Source organism: Mandrillus leucophaeus, unplaced genomic scaffold (assembly GCF_000951045.1).
Source record: "Mandrillus leucophaeus isolate KB7577 unplaced genomic scaffold, Mleu.le_1.0 Scaffold322, whole genome shotgun sequence".
Taxonomy (NCBI): Eukaryota; Metazoa; Chordata; class Mammalia; order Primates; family Cercopithecidae; genus Mandrillus; species Mandrillus leucophaeus.
In genome coordinates this window covers 3,492,970-3,508,033 of record NW_012103388.1, presented here as the reverse complement: position 1 = coordinate 3,508,033, position 15,064 = coordinate 3,492,970, and the positions used below count along the sequence as shown (strand labels likewise).

General features: G+C 45.6%; 1 protein-coding gene across 2 annotated transcripts in view; it reads left to right on the top strand.

The window, feature by feature from the left end:
* Window positions 1-2,057: 2,057 nt before the first annotated feature.
* The window catches only part of LOC105545235 (chromosome unknown open reading frame, human C18orf8), a 28,541-nt gene continuing 15,534 nt past the window's right edge, over window positions 2,058-15,064 (top strand). Inside the window, exons 1-7 of one of the 2 annotated variants that reach the window (XM_011988085.1) lie at window positions 2,058-2,308; window positions 2,962-3,038; window positions 5,522-5,606; window positions 6,543-6,599; window positions 7,750-7,836; window positions 14,253-14,393; window positions 14,710-14,813. In XM_011988085.1, coding sequence (XP_011843475.1) covers window positions 2,207-2,308; window positions 2,962-3,038; window positions 5,522-5,606; window positions 6,543-6,599; window positions 7,750-7,836; window positions 14,253-14,393; window positions 14,710-14,813 — 653 coding nt within the window. In that variant the 5' untranslated portion in view covers window positions 2,058-2,206. The remainder of the gene's footprint in view (window positions 2,309-2,961; window positions 3,039-5,521; window positions 5,607-6,542; window positions 6,600-7,749; window positions 7,837-14,252; window positions 14,394-14,709; window positions 14,814-15,064) is intronic. The other variant, XM_011988086.1, reaches the window with a different exon arrangement.

Here is a 15,064-nt window from a genome sequence, read left to right as displayed (position 1 = left end):
TCTTGGACTCAGACATCAAAACCACTCAAAAATGGCTCTCTGAGAAATAGAACTACCATATGATCCAGTAATCCAACTTTTGGGTATAGACCCAAAAGAATTCAAAACAGAATATTGAACATATATTTGCATAGCTTTATTTACAACAGCCGAAGGTGGAAACAACTCACATGCCCATCAACAGATGAATGGATAAACAAAATGTACTATATACATAAAATGGAATATTATTCAGCTTTAATGAAGGACGGAAATCCTGACACGTGCTACTTGGATGAACCTTGAGGATATTTTGCTAAGCAAAAGAAGCCAGACACTAATGGACAAATACTATAAAATCCACTTATATGAGATACTTAGATTAGTCAAATTTAGGGACAGAAATCAGATTTGCAAGATAAAAAATTTCTGGAAATGTATTTCACAATAATGTGAATATGCCTGACACTAACTGAACACTTCAAAAAGGATTAACATGGGGCTGGATGCGGTGGCTCATGCCTGTAATCTCATCACTTTGGGAGGCCAAGGTGGGCAGATCACCTGAGGTTAGGAGTTGGAGACTGGCCTGGCCAACATGGTGGAACCTGGTCTCTGCTAAAAATACACACAAAAAAATTAGCTGGGCATGGTGGCAGGTGCCTGTAATCCCAGCTACTTGGGAGGCTGAGGCAGGAGAATTGCTTGAACCTGGGAGGTGGCGGTTGCGGTGAACCGAGACAGGGCCATTGCACTCCAGCCTGGGCAACAAGAACGAAACTCCATCTCAAAATAAAATAAAAAAAATAATAATAATAATAAAAAAAGGGTTAACATGGGGGCTGAGCACTGTCAGTGGGAGAATCACTTGAGGCCAGGAGTTTGAGACCAGCCTGGGCAACAGAGAACTCTGTCTCTACAAAACATAATAATAAAAAAACGAGCCAAGTGTGGTGGCATGCACCTGTGGTCCCAGCTACTTGGAAGGCTGAGATGGGAGATTGAGGGTGCAGTGAGCCGTGATCGCACCACTCCACTCCAATCTGGGCAGAGAGAGACTCTGCCTCTGAAACAAAAAAAAGGGGCTAACATGGTAAATTTCATGTTTCTTATCAAGTAAAATTAGGTTTCCCTGTTACTAGGAAGGAGTAAGGATGTGCTATCCCAAAATATGTCCAAAAATTGGTATATTATTTTGAGCTAAAAACACTGGAGAAATTGTAGTTTCAGAAAAGGCTAGATGGCCTGTCATTTCCTACAGGGAACAAGCAGTAAAGATTCCTCTGGGAGTGGTACCCTCTCTGTACCCGGGCCAGAAAATAGCCCTTATCACCAGAGACTGGGAGTTGGGGCTGCAATGGACCTGAATAAATGAACTTCCCAAGTAGTACTTATCTTCCACTAGTTTTACACCCCCGAAGATTTTTCCTAGTGACTCCCTTAGAAATGTATCGCTCCTAACCAGATGCCTTTTGTGCTTTCTTCTCAAATGCATCATTCTTTGTCTAAAAAGTATAAAAGCATCTTGCTTTGGCCACTTCTTCAGACCTCACTCTCTTTTCAAGGTCCCCATGAAAAACTTATAAAGTGTGTATGCTTTTCTCTTGTCAATTCGGTTTCTGGCTCCAGCGGAAGAGCCCGCAGAAGCGCTGAGGCGGTTGGAGACGGTCTCTGGCGCCCCTGCACCTGCTCAGCGAGCCTTCAGCCCCTTCTTCCTGACGAAGCTCCCAGAGGCTGGAACTCCGGCGCAGGAGGCGCTTGGGAAATCCTCCCGAAAGCAAGGAGGAGCCTTTCCTAGACCGGGAACGGTCCTACGCCAGGGGACAGGCCGGGGCAGGGGCGACCGAGCCGCGCGCAGGAACCTGCAGCAGCGTAGGGTTGGCGGCCCCGCCGCCCTCCGTTCGCGGGGAACCACACGGGCTTCCGGGTCATGCCGCCGCGTTCCTCGCGCCCTCGGGGAGAGGGGAGGAGCCTCCAGCACCGGGTGGGGCGTGGTTACGGCCGGTGGGCCCCACCGCCGCCAGACGCTGCCCGTTTAAGCGCAGAGGACCGCGGGTCACGTGGTGGGCGGGGTGGGGGCGTGGCACCAGGAAGCGGCGTCCGCGCCGGGCCCAGAGCAGCAGTCGCAGCCGCAGCCACCACCACAGTTCGGGCCGGGCTCCACCGCGAGCCCCGCTCCACGCTGGCTGCCGCCCTCGGGGCCCCCACCGCGGTCGCGGCGCCCGCCATGGGCGAGGAGGACTACTACCTGGAGCTGTGCGAGCGGCCGGTGCAGTTCGAGAAGGCGAACCCTGTCAACTGCGTCTTCTTCGATGAGGCCAACAAGCAGGTCCGGCGGCCCGCGCCTTCCTCCCCCGCGCGGCCCTGCCGGGGTCGTGGGCGCACCAAGGCCGGTCTCGCGCCACCAGGCCCGAGCGTCCCCTCCTGTCCGGTCCTGTCCCAGCGCGGGAGGCGGCGCACGCTCTTTCCCTGTTGGGTGGGCTCAGCCGCGGCCAGGTGTCCTCGCAGGTGACCCCGGGGCTGGACCCCCGAACCAGCTGCGCGGACGCAGTGGCATCGTGGCCAGTGTCTCAACTGTTGGCTCGCCCGTCTTTTCTAGGCTTCTTTTGTTGTCTTTGTCATTAGTTACACTCTCAGTCAAGGTTTTAGACGTCGAAATTTTTATCTTCCTTGTAATTTTGTAAAAGGGGAAAAGGCTACTTCAAGCGCATCAGCGGTGCTGATGCACGAACCGGCCTTAGAACTTGGAGCCTCGGGCCGACCCAGTGTGGCACAGTGGGCCACACTTGGAGTGGCATCCTTTTCGCTCTCTGCTCTTGGTTTTTAAAATTCACATGAGCAGCCAAACATCTGTACCTTGATATGTGTTACTTTAGTTGAACCCAGGGTAGTGTATAACGGATATAATCGCTTGCGGGTCGGCTGATGAGTTTAGATCCTTTCAGAGTTCAGGCTATTAACCTTGCTGCTTTTGCCTCTCAGGTTTTTGCTGTTCGATCTGGTGGAGCTACTGGTGTGGTAGTTAAAGGCCCAGATGATAGGAATCCCATCTCATTTAGGTAACGTCAAAGACACTTTAAGATCATTTTATCATGTAAACAGAATGGCGTTTTTCTAATTCAAAAGGTTTTTTATAATTTAGTCATTTGGCCTGCCCTAAGAGGCCTGAAGTGTGTGTGCGCACATGGAATCCCTGTCTGTAGGGAGGGTCTTAGTGGCACTTACTAGCACCTCTTGTCAGAGTGGAATATCTGGAGCATTTCATTTGGGAGCCAAATACTTCTAAAGTGGGCACCCACTTCCTGGCACTGGAAATTAACAAGTCAGCGTGAAGATGTGCCCATTTCCGGTTTGTTGACAGAGGAGGGCCTTCGTTTCTTTAGCCCAGGTATTTCCAGAGTAGCAGGTGAAGGAGATTCATTGTTTCTCAGGTAGTAATATAAGAAAATCATGACTGCTACTTAAGGTGACTGCATGGTCACAGTTTGCACTGTTGAACAGCCCCTTTCACTTTCAGAAGTGGCTCGATTTGGATGATAAGCTATCTGGCCACGTTAACGCTGGTGCTTACAGAAGGTGAAAGTTTAATGTAGGCCCTCAGTTCAGTAGTGACTTAATTTTACTGTTGGCCTGTGTTAATGAGAAACTGTCTTTTTTTTTTTTTTTTTTTTTTGAGAGAGGGCGCCTCCTGTGCCCAGCTGGAGTGCATTGGTGAGATCTTGGTTGACTGCACCCTCTGCCTCCCAGGTGCAGGCGATTCTCCTGCTTCAGCCTCCCAAGTAGCTGGGATTACAGGCGCCCGCCACCACGCCTGGCTAATTTTTTTGTATTTTTAGTAGAGATGGGTTTCACCACGTTGGCCAGGCTGGTTTCAAACTCCTGACCTCGAGCGATCCACCTTGGCCTCCCACAGTGCTAGGATTACAGGCATGAGCTACTGCACCTGGCCTAAGCAAAGTTTTTTAAAGTATGGATGGGGTTTTAAAGTGTGGATGGGGTTTGAGCATGGTGTTTTGGGGAACTCCAGGTCTATGTAACTGAAAGTTACACAGGGTGTGTCTACAGGGAAGGGAAATGGTGGTGGTGTGGCCACTGGCAGGGGTCAGCTTGAAACTTACGTATTCTCCTATGGAGTTAGAGCTTTATCTTATTGACATGTCAGGTGGCGTGTGGCATGATCGTGTGAGTGTTTGGAAAGATCATGCTGTTCACAGCACGAGGCTGGCTTAGTTGGGAGCCTGTCAGAGTTAGGGATACCATGGAGAGTAGCAGTCAGCCGAGCCAGGTGTGGTGAAGAGCGGAGCTCTGGCGATGTAGAGTGGCACTGCATAGGCAGTCAAGGGATACTTAGGAAGATGGGTCTCTGGTAAGACTCGGGGGTTGGTTGGGTGTGGAAAACGAGAGTGAGCCCATGATAATCTAGATTGAGGACTCTGAGAAGTTTGTGGGGGAGGGGGGAAGGTACTGAATTTAACTTAAAAAGAGTTTTTAGACTGGGCACGGTGGCTCACATCTGTAATGCCAGCACTTTGGGAGGCCAAGGTGGGCGGATCACTTGAGATCAGGAGTTCGAGACCAGCCTGGCCAACATGGTGACACCCCCATCTCTACCAAAAATACAAAAATTAGCCGGGTGTGGTGGTGCGAACCTGAAATCCCAGCTACTCAGGACGCTGAGGCAGGAGAATCACGTGAACCTGAGAGGCAGAGGTTGCAGTGAGCCGAGATCGTGCCACTGCATTGTAGCCTGGGCGACAGAGCAAGACTCCATTGCAAAAAAAAAAAAAAAAAAAAATTTAAAAGCAGCTTTATTGAGACATAGTTGGCACACAATAAACTGTACACACTTAATATTATACAATATGTGAGTTTTGACATGTATATACCCATGAAACCATCACCACAGTCAAGGCAATGAACATATTCAGACCCTGAAAAGTTTCCTTGAGCCCCTCTGTAATCCATCCCTTGAGTTTGCTTTTTTAAAATGAATTTTTAATTTAAAAAAGTATGTATTTGAATAGAGGCAGGTCTTGAACTCCTGTGATCCTCCTCCATCCTCTCACAGTGCTGGGATTACAGGTGTAGGCCACTGTGCCCAGCTGAGTTCACTTTTTAACTTCTGTCTGAGGCGGTCATGAGACACTTTAGTGGAGCCATCTGGTGCATCGCAGGTTTGCATAATGAATACGCTGTGAGATGCACAAGTAAATAGTTCTTTCCAGAAGCTTTGCTGTGAGAGAGAAACAGCAGTCATGGAGAAGGCTCCTGTGCGGGTCTATAGTTATTTATGTTGCGAACAATTCTCAGGTGATGTGTGTGTGTGATCTCAATTCTTCAATCACTTGTTTTCCCAGCAAGTTGTTTCCAGTTGGATTTGGTAGTTTGAAAGAGGTCCTACCGATGGCTTCCGAAACATAACTTTAATTTTAGACTAGAATTTGCTGCCTCCTGAATATAGGTTGTGTCTTTTGCCTTTTCAATAAATGATAGTAGCTAGAATTAGATTATTTAACTACTAACACATTCTTTCTTCTTAAAGAATGGATGACAAAGGAGAAGTGAAGTGCATTAAGTTTTCCTTAGAAAATAAGATATTGGCTGTTCAGAGGACATCAAAGACTGTGGTAAGACTTATCTTTAAAATATAGCATTAAAGGGCATTAGAAATGCATTTGGAAGAGAAGGAATTGCAAATTTTCAGTGTTAAAGGAAACTTATTATCTTACTGTTGTGAAAGGTGTAGTTATGTTGCATTGTATTAGAGCCTTCAAAAACGAAAAAGACATTCGAGTGGGTTAAAAAAAAATGACCTTAGTTTGATTTTTAAATTACATTAAACATTTTTTTTTGAGCCAGTCTTCCTTCGTTGCCCAGGCTGGAGTGCCGTGATGTGATCTCGGCTCACTGCAGCCTCGATCTCTCAGGCTCAAGTGATTCTCCCACCTCAGCCTCCCTTAAAAATTGTTAAAAAGTAATTTGGAACTTTGTGTGTCTTTTGTATTGCTTGATAGCTAGCAGCATAGACTGTGTGAGGTATATTTTTGGCTACTTTGTGAATTAGCCTTCTCATCTCTCATTTCTGAGTGCTAGATCTGATAGGAGCAGATATTCCAAGTCGAAACAGCCTGCAAGCACTTTAGCCCTTGTAAATGTTCGCCATTGCTGTTTGTAGAGTAGAGGGAAGGCTGTTCCAAACAGGCAGGAGCCTCTCGTGGTTTCTTCCATCAGTTTTAAGTGTTAAACTTGGGGAAGCCTCTTAGTAAGTGCAGCAACACATTTCTCTGAGATCAGCTGCTTGAGGAATGAATTTGGAAAGGAGTTACTAAACTGTAACTGAATATTTGTATTAACTTAAAAAAAAAACTGAATCGTAAGCCTGCTGCTGTTGAGACAGATGATCCGAATTGGTCTTTTTATCTTTCCTATGTTTGGGTTGTCTTCAGTTATTTTCTGGTCACTTTTTAAGTTAATATTTATCTCTTTCTTGTAGTATGCCAACATAGGTTGGCAGTATGCTGCCTAATCCAAATTTGTGTGTATGTGTGTGTTTTTCCTTTCAGGATTTTTGTAATTTTATCCCTGATAATTCCCAGCTGGAATACACACAGGAGTGCAAGGTATGACCCCAGGCCCTTTCTCAGCGGCTGGCATCAGTGGTGTTGAGCTGGGTGATGTTGTGGAGAACGGGGGGCATCGGGGCCACAGGGAGCACAGACTTGAAGTCAGACCGTCCCTCATGTTGATTCCAGAACTGGAGTCAGGCGAGGTGTTTGCTTTGTGACATTGAACAGTTTTCTGAGTTTGAAAGCTTGTTCCTTTGGAGCGGGGAGGGTTCAATGGATGACGCGTGGTGAACACCCAGTGGTGCCAGCCCTTGGGGGCTGTCGTCTGTCTTGCCCTTTTTCTCCTCACTGGGCCGACAGCACATCTGGGTCTGGGCCCTGGGATCCCTCACAGCCACATGGAGTGGAGGTTTCTGGTGAGGAGTTTCTTTTTCTCTTTCCTGAAGTTTCCTTTCCTCAATTTGTTGTCTTTGTCTTGTCCTTTCTTTCTTGCTTCCCCCAGGTGTTGCTTCTAATCCACATTAATGAGATTTGCTGGGTGTCGTAAACTAGGCTAGAGGGAGCTGAGCTAAAAGTGGCAGTGTGGCACCCTGGGCGCTGACAGAGGCTGCTAGTGGTTGGGGTAGGGCTTTCTGCATCTTTGTGGCTGTTTTGCTCAGTGGAGTTCAGGGTGGACTATTCAATGAGGAGAGGTGCGTCCCCACCACTGTCCCCCTGCCCTGCGGTGGCCCCGTGTGAGGAGGCCCTCAGCCCAGCCCTGCTCAGCCCTATCTGCCCTTGAGCGAGTAGGGCGTGTGTCTCAGGGTCCTCAGCCCACTTTGGTCAACACTCGCTAAAGACCCTTAGGCCTTTGTACATTTGTAATAACAGCCTTTGTAACATGGGTGACTAAGAATGTCGGCAGTACGGTGATTCCTGTAGGTAGAAGCTGCTGTCTGTGAGCTCTGGTTGGTTGCCTTTCTACAAAACACACACTTCCCCTGTTCTGTTTAGTAGAAGGAATTAGGATTCAGGTTCTTGAATGAAGAGTTACGGGCAAAAATCAGGGAACATAGTATTTCAAATAAAATTTGTTTTGTTAATTAGTAAACTTTCCGAGGAACTTTCATTAAAGAATGACAAACTGCAGAGATTGTTAAGCTTTTGCACAGTTATATATATTTTTTCTTATTAATTAAAAATGTTTTTAAAAAATTTTTCTTAGACTAAGAATGCCAACATTCTAGGATTCTGCTGGACTAGTTCTACTGAAATTGTCTTCATAACAGATCAAGGAATCGAATTTTACCAGGTATTATGTTTATCATTTATGTTTGTTGGTAAAAGTTCAGTGATAGCATTCTGGCAGCCTTTTGAATTCAGTACTGAAGAGAATTTTTTTTTTTTTAGCATTTTTTAGAGATGGAATCTTGCTCTGTTGCCCAGGCTGCAGTGCAGTGGCATCATCGTGGCTCACTGTAATCTCAAACTCCTGGGCTCAAGCAATCCTCCTGCCTCAGCCTCCTGAGTAGGTAGGACTACATGCATGTACCATCATGCCTGGCTAATTTTTATTTTTATTATTTTATTTTATTTTATTTTATTTTTTTTTTGAGATGGCGTTTTGCTCTTACTGCCCAGGCTGGAGTGCGATGGCATGATCTCAGCTCACCACAACCTCCACCTCCCAGGTTCAAGTGATTCTCCTGCCTCAGCCTCGTGAGTAGCTGCGATTACAGGCGTGCGCCACCATGCCTGGCTAATTTTGTATTTTTAGTAGAGACGGGGTTTCACCATGTTGAGGCTGGTCTCGAACTCCTGACCTCAGGTGATCTGCCCGCCTCGGCCTCCCAGAGTGCTGCGATTACAGGCGTGAGCCACTGCGCCCGGCCCTGGCTAATTTTTAAATTTTTTTGTGGAGATGAAGTCTCGCTATGTTACCCAGGCTGGTGTCAAGCTCCTAACCTCGACTCCTGCCTTGGCCTCCCAAAGTGCCAGGATTTCAGGCATGAGCTGCAGCACTCAGCTTTAGTCTCTCGCTGGGGATTTTATTCTTTTTTTTTTTTCTAATTGCAAGTAATACCTTAAAAAAAAAAAAGCGGGGGGCGGGGGGGGGCTTGGTGGCCCATGCCTGTAATTCCAGCTGTTTGGAAGGCCAAGGTGGGCGGATGGCTTGAGTCCAGGAGTGTGAGACCAGCCAGGCCAACATGATGAAATCCCATCTCTATAAAAAATACAAAATGTTAGTCAGGTGTGGTGGGGTGCACCTGTAGTCCCAGCTACTTGGGAGGCTGAAATGGGAGGACTGCTTGAGCCCAGGAGGCAGGAGGTTGCAGTGAGCCAAGCTCACACCACTGTACTCCAGCCTGGATGATAGTGAGACCCCATCTCAAACAAACAAACAAAAAAACTTCATTAAAAAGTGGGCAAAGGTCAGGCGCAGTGGCTCACACCTGTAATCCCAGCACTTTGGGAGGCTGAGGCGTGCAGATCACCTGAGGTCAGGAGTTCGAGGCCAGCGTGGCAAACATGACGAAACCCCATCTCTATGAAAAATACAAAAATTAGCCAGGTGTGGTGGCAGGTACCTGTAATCCCAGCTGCTAGGGAGGCTGAGGCCAGAGAATTGCTTGAACCTGGGAAGCAGAGGTTGCAGTGAGCTGAGATGGTGCCACTGCGCTCCAGCCTGGGCAACAGAGCAAGACTCCATCTCAAAAAAAAGTGGGCAAAGGACATGAGCAGACACTTTTTAAAAGAAGACATACATGCGAGCAACAAACATAAAAAAGCTCAACATCACTGATCGTTAGAGAAATGCAAATCAAAACCACAATGAGATACTATCTCACACTAGTCAGCACAGCTATTATAAAAAAGTCAAAGAGTAACAGATGTTGGCAAGGTTGTGGAGAAAAGGGAACCCTTATGCACTGTTGCTGGGAGTGTAAATTAGTTCAACCTTTGTGGAAAACAGTATGGCGATTCCTCAGAGAGCTAAAAGCAGAACTATCGTTTGACCTAGCAGCCCCATTACTGGGTGTATATGCAGAGGAATGTAAATTATTCTACCGTAAAGGCACATGCACGTGAATGTTCACTGAAGCACTGTTCACAGTAGCAAACGCATAGAATCAACCTAAATGCCCATGAGTGACAGATTGGATAAAGAAAATGTGGTACATATATACCATGGAATACTGTGCAGCCATAAAAATGAACAAGATCATGTCTTTTGTGGGAACATGGGCGGAGCTGGAGGCCATCATCCTTAGCAAATTAACACAGGAACAGAAAACCTAAACCACATGTTCTCACTTCTGAGTGGGAGCTAAATGATAAGTTATGAATGCAAAGAAGGAAACAACAAACACGGGGGTCTACTTGAGCAGGGGAGGGTGGGAGGAGGGAGAGGAGCAGAAAAGATAACTATTGGGGACTGGACTTAATACCTGGGTGATGACATGATCTGTACCACAAACGCTCGTGACATGAGTTTACCTGTGTAACAAACCTTCACGCCTATTCCCGACCCTAAAACTTAAAACAACATTCAAACATTGCAGGATACATAATATGGAAAGCAAATGTTCCCTATAATCCCAATAAATAATTATTATGAACAGTTTGGTGCATATTCCTCCATTTTTAAAAGTAAATACATACAAACTTCTTTTTAACAAAAAGGGGAATGTTGTATATAAACTTTTGCAGCTAGTTTTTTTTTTTTTTCCTCTCCAAAGTGTATCTTGGACATCATTCTGTATTTTATTCTGACTGGGTAGTATTCCACTGTATGGATGGACTGCGGCTTAACCAATTTTTTGTTGTTGGACATTGGCTGGTTTTCCATTTTTTTGTGATTACAAATAACCCTTCAGTAACATTCTTGTACACACTTCTTTATGTTAGAGGGAGAGTTGCAGTATAGGTATGAACATCTGAAAAGCTGAACCGGTATCACCAAATTTCTTTTAGACGTGCATTTTCACTAGCAATATAGGAACTTCTGCTTTTCATGCCTTTAGGAGAACTGGATATTATCAGTCCATAGACATTTGTCAACCTGAGAGGCAGACTTTTCTTTTTTCTTTTTTTTTTTGAGACAGTCTCACTCTGTCGCCCAGGCTGGAATGCAGTGGCACTATCTCGGCTCCTCCACCTCTTGGGTTCAAGCAATTCTCCTGTCTCAGCCTCCCAAGTAGCTGGGTCTACAGGTGCCCACCACCACGCCTGGCTAATTTTTGTATTTTTAGTAGGGGTGGGGTTTCACCACGTTGGCCAGGCTGTTCTTGAACCCTTGGCCTTAAATAATCCACCTATCTCGGCCCCCTAAAGTTCTGGGATTACAGGCGTGAGCCACCACGCCTGGCTGAAAGACATTTTAATTTGCATTTTACATTACTAGGGAAGTAAGCATCTTTTCATTTGTATATTGTCCATTTGTATTTTGCTAACTGCCTCTTAAAGTTTTTTTATTTTGTGATAATTATTTTGAGACAGGATCTCTGTCACCCAGGCTGGAGTACTGTGGCACAATCACGGCTCACTGCAGCCTCGACCTCCTAGCCTCACGTAGTCCTCCCACCTCAGCTTCCCGAGTAGCTGGAACTACAGGTGTGTGCCAGCACGCGCAACTAATTTTTTTTCCTTTTTTTTTTTTTTTTTGTAGGGATGAGGTCTTGCCATGTTGCCTAGACTGGTCTTGAACTCCTAGGCTCAAGCCATTCTCCTGCCTTGGCGTCCCAGGTGCTGGGATTTATGGGCACGAGCCACTGTGTGTGGCCAAAATTTTTTTTACTGTGGTAAAAAACATATAACATTTATCATCTTAATTGTTTTTAAGTGTTCAGTTCAGTAGTGTTAAGTATATTCATTCACATTGTTTGTTATGAAATAGCTGCAGAACTTTTTTCATCTTGTGAAACCAAAACTGTATCCAGTAAACAACTCCCCTTTATCCCTTCCTTGCAGCCCCAACAATCTCTATTTTACTTTCTGTTTCTATGAATTTGACTCCTTTTTTTTTTGAGATGGAGTCTCGCTCTGGCGCCCAGGCTGGAATGCAGTGGCGTGATCTCAGCTCACTGCAACCTCTCCCTCCTGGGTTCAGGTGATTCTCCCGTCTCAGCCTCCCTAATAGCTGTGATTACAGGTGTGTGCCACCACGCTTGGCTAATTTTTGTATTTTTGGTAGAGATGGGATTTCACCCTGTTGGCCAAGCTGGTCTTGAACTCCTGATGTCAGGTGATCCACTCACCTCAGCCTTCCAAAGTGTTGGGATTACAGGCATGAGCCACTGTGTCCAGCCAAATTTGATTACCTTTTATGCTTCATATAAGTGAAATTATACAGTATTTGTCCCTTTGTGACTGGCTTATTTCATCTACCATAATGTCCTAAAGGTTCCCCCATGCCATAGCACGTGATAGGGTTTCCTTTTTAAGACTGAGAGTATCGCATTGAGTGTATACACCACATTTTGCTTATCCGTTCATCTGTTGAGGGACATTTGGGTTGTGTCCACCTCTTGGCCATTGTGAATAGTGCTGCTGTCAGTACAGGTATGCAGATACCTCTTCAAGATCCTGTTTTCAGGTCTTTTAGATTTATACCCAGAGTGAGATTGCTGGAGCAGATGGTAGTTCTGTTTCTTAATGTTGTAGGGAACTGCTATACTGTTTTCCATAGCAGTTACACCATTTTGCAATCCCTCCAAGTGTACAAGGGTCCCAGTTTCTCCATATCCTCACCAACGCTTGCTGGGTTTTTTTTTTTTTTTTTTTTTTTTTATAAGAGCCATCTTAATTGTGGTTTTGATTTGTGCTCTTTGTTGATTAGTGATGTTGAGCACTTGTGTGTGTGTTGGCCACTTTGTGTATCATCTTTGGAGAAATGACTAATTCGGGTCATTGTGCCTATTTAAAAAATCAAATTATTATTATTTGTTGAATTATAGTTCTTTATATATTCTGATAGTAACACCTTCTTAGAGATACAATTTGCAAGTATTTTCTCCGAATCCGGAGGTCACCTTTCCACTCTGTGGATCGTGTCCTTTGATGTACTTGCCTGTTTCTTTTCATCTTTTCCAGCTTCCTGACCTATTGAGCATGCTTCTGAGATCTCTAAGTGGAACTAATTCAGAGGGTGTTAAGAGTTCTTTCAGGTTTTGATTTTATTGACCTAATGAAAGCAATATAATTTAGAATGTATAGATAGAGAAAATACACCTGTGCGTTAATGCCACGGTGTAAGGCCATCATCGAAATCTTAGTAATGACTGGCTGGGCGCGGCGGCTCATGCCTGTAATCCTAGCACTTTGGGAGGCCAAGATGGGCGATCACCTGAGGTCAGGAGTTCGAGACCAGCCTGGCCACCATGGTAAAGCCCCGTCTCTATTAAGCCCCATTTCTACTAAGCGTTGTCTCTACTGTCTCAAAATAAAAATACAAAAATTAGCTGGGTGTGGTGGCGGGCGCCTGTAATCCCAGCTACTTGGGAGGCTGAGGCAGGAGAATCCCTTGAACCTGGGAGGCAGAGGTTGCAGTGAGCCGAGACTTTGCCATTGCACTCCAGCCTGGGCAGCAAGAACTAAACTCCATCCCCCCCCCCAGAAAAATTGTAATGACCAATAAGAGAACTTTAAACAAACTTTAGACAAATTCCATACACACAGAAATAGAATTTTGTACATGTGATTGCATGGGAAGGGTGGCTTGCTTTATGGAGGAGTTCCCTATGGTAATCATTTAAAAGTCTTTCTGTTCTCTGCAGTGGGAAAGTATACCTTAAGGTTACCTAGATGGCTTCAGGTCTTCAAGAAAAAAGTTAAAAAGAAAGAAGACTCTAGCACATCCTAGTTATTATAGTTATTAAGAAGCTTCTGGCTCCTGCCTCTGACTTGCACAGCAGTTCTTCAGTGCAGTGTACCATGAGCATTTATGTCTTGGGGGCTCTATACAGTGTTCCGTAATAGCAGAATATTTACGGTACATTTAAAATGTGCCTGGATTATAAAGTACCGCATTTGTATGCAGTCTTATGAACACATCTGCTAGAAGAAGGGAGCTCCTCCCAGGCCCAGTGTAGACTGGAGTCGAGATGGAGGCCAAGTAGAAGGCAGATCTGCCATGGCCTGGGAGGTGGCCGAGTTAATACATGGGGCCCTGGAGGTGTCAGTTTCTTTTGGTCATTTCCCGGATGAGGAGAATTTTGTTGTAAATTGCTCTTAGGTGTATCCATGTGCTCCACATGCCCAAGCATGTAAAGCACCAAGCACAGGGCTGGTGAAGTAGCAGCTGTAATAAGTACAAGTAAGAATGTTCATTTCACTTAGTGGATTTCTTCTGCTTTTTATTCTCAGAGTGCACTGTAAGAATCTTCTGACAGTTTGCTGTTATTGATTTATTTATTTATTGAGACTGAGTCTTGCTCTGTCATTCACACTGGAGTGTGATGGTGCAATCTTGACTCATTGCAACCTCCGCCTCCCAGGTTCATTCAAGCAATTCTTGTGCCTCCGCGTCCCGAGTAGCTGGGATTACAGGCATGTGCCACCACGTCCGGCTGATTTTTGTATTTTTAGTAGAGACGGGGTTTCACCATTTTGTCCAGGCTGGTTTAGAACTCCTGACCTCAGGTGATCTGCCCACCTCGGCCTCCCAAAGTGCTGGGATTAGTTTGCTGTTTTTTAAATGAAGATCCTGGTTCTTAAACTCTGCTTCAGGTATTACCAGAGAAACGGAGCCTGAAACTCTTGAAGAGCCACAGTCTCAATGTGAATTGGTACATGTACTGCCCCGAGAGCGCCGTGATCTTGCTGTCTACCACGGTCCTGGAGAATGTCCTGCAGCCTTTTCACTTTAGGGTAAGAGGAAGCCTCCCCTGAAAAAACCACATTTCCCCAGTTGTCCCCTGTTGCTGGTAGCATCCTAATGTGTCAGGCACGTTAGGGACAGGTTCCTCCAGCCGTAATGTCACGCTCTGACCACTAGAGGGCACTCTGTACCCATCAGCTCATTGAGCCATTCATTTTATGCTGGGCAGATAGGCCATGAGGGGACACAGGGGACGGTGGAAAGGATCCAAAGTCTATGTTTATCCTTGTTGGTTTTACGTAGGGAATGGTGAAACATCAAAAGGGTTTAATAAGTTTTTCCTAAAACTTTTTTCCCCCTAAACAGGCTGGCACTATGTCAAAGCTGCCCAAGTTTGAGATTGAATTACCCGCTGCACCTAAGTCAACTAAACCCAGCCTTTCCGAAAGAGACATCGCAATGGCTACCGTGTATGTCTGTGTCAGAGAGAACTCCATCCTGCGATTGCTTTCAGTAATATAAATAATAGGAGTGTGGTACAAGCACCACATGATGCCCTGACCCCTAGAACACATAAGGAGGACTCCCCTTGTCCTGGGTATTCAGTGTCTAGATCCTCTGAACATAGAAAACCTGCAGTGTTTTTGGCATTCCTTTTTGATTTTTATCAGCTTTGTGATGCTAAGGAATTCCTTTACCTTTCTTTTTTTTTTTTTTTTTT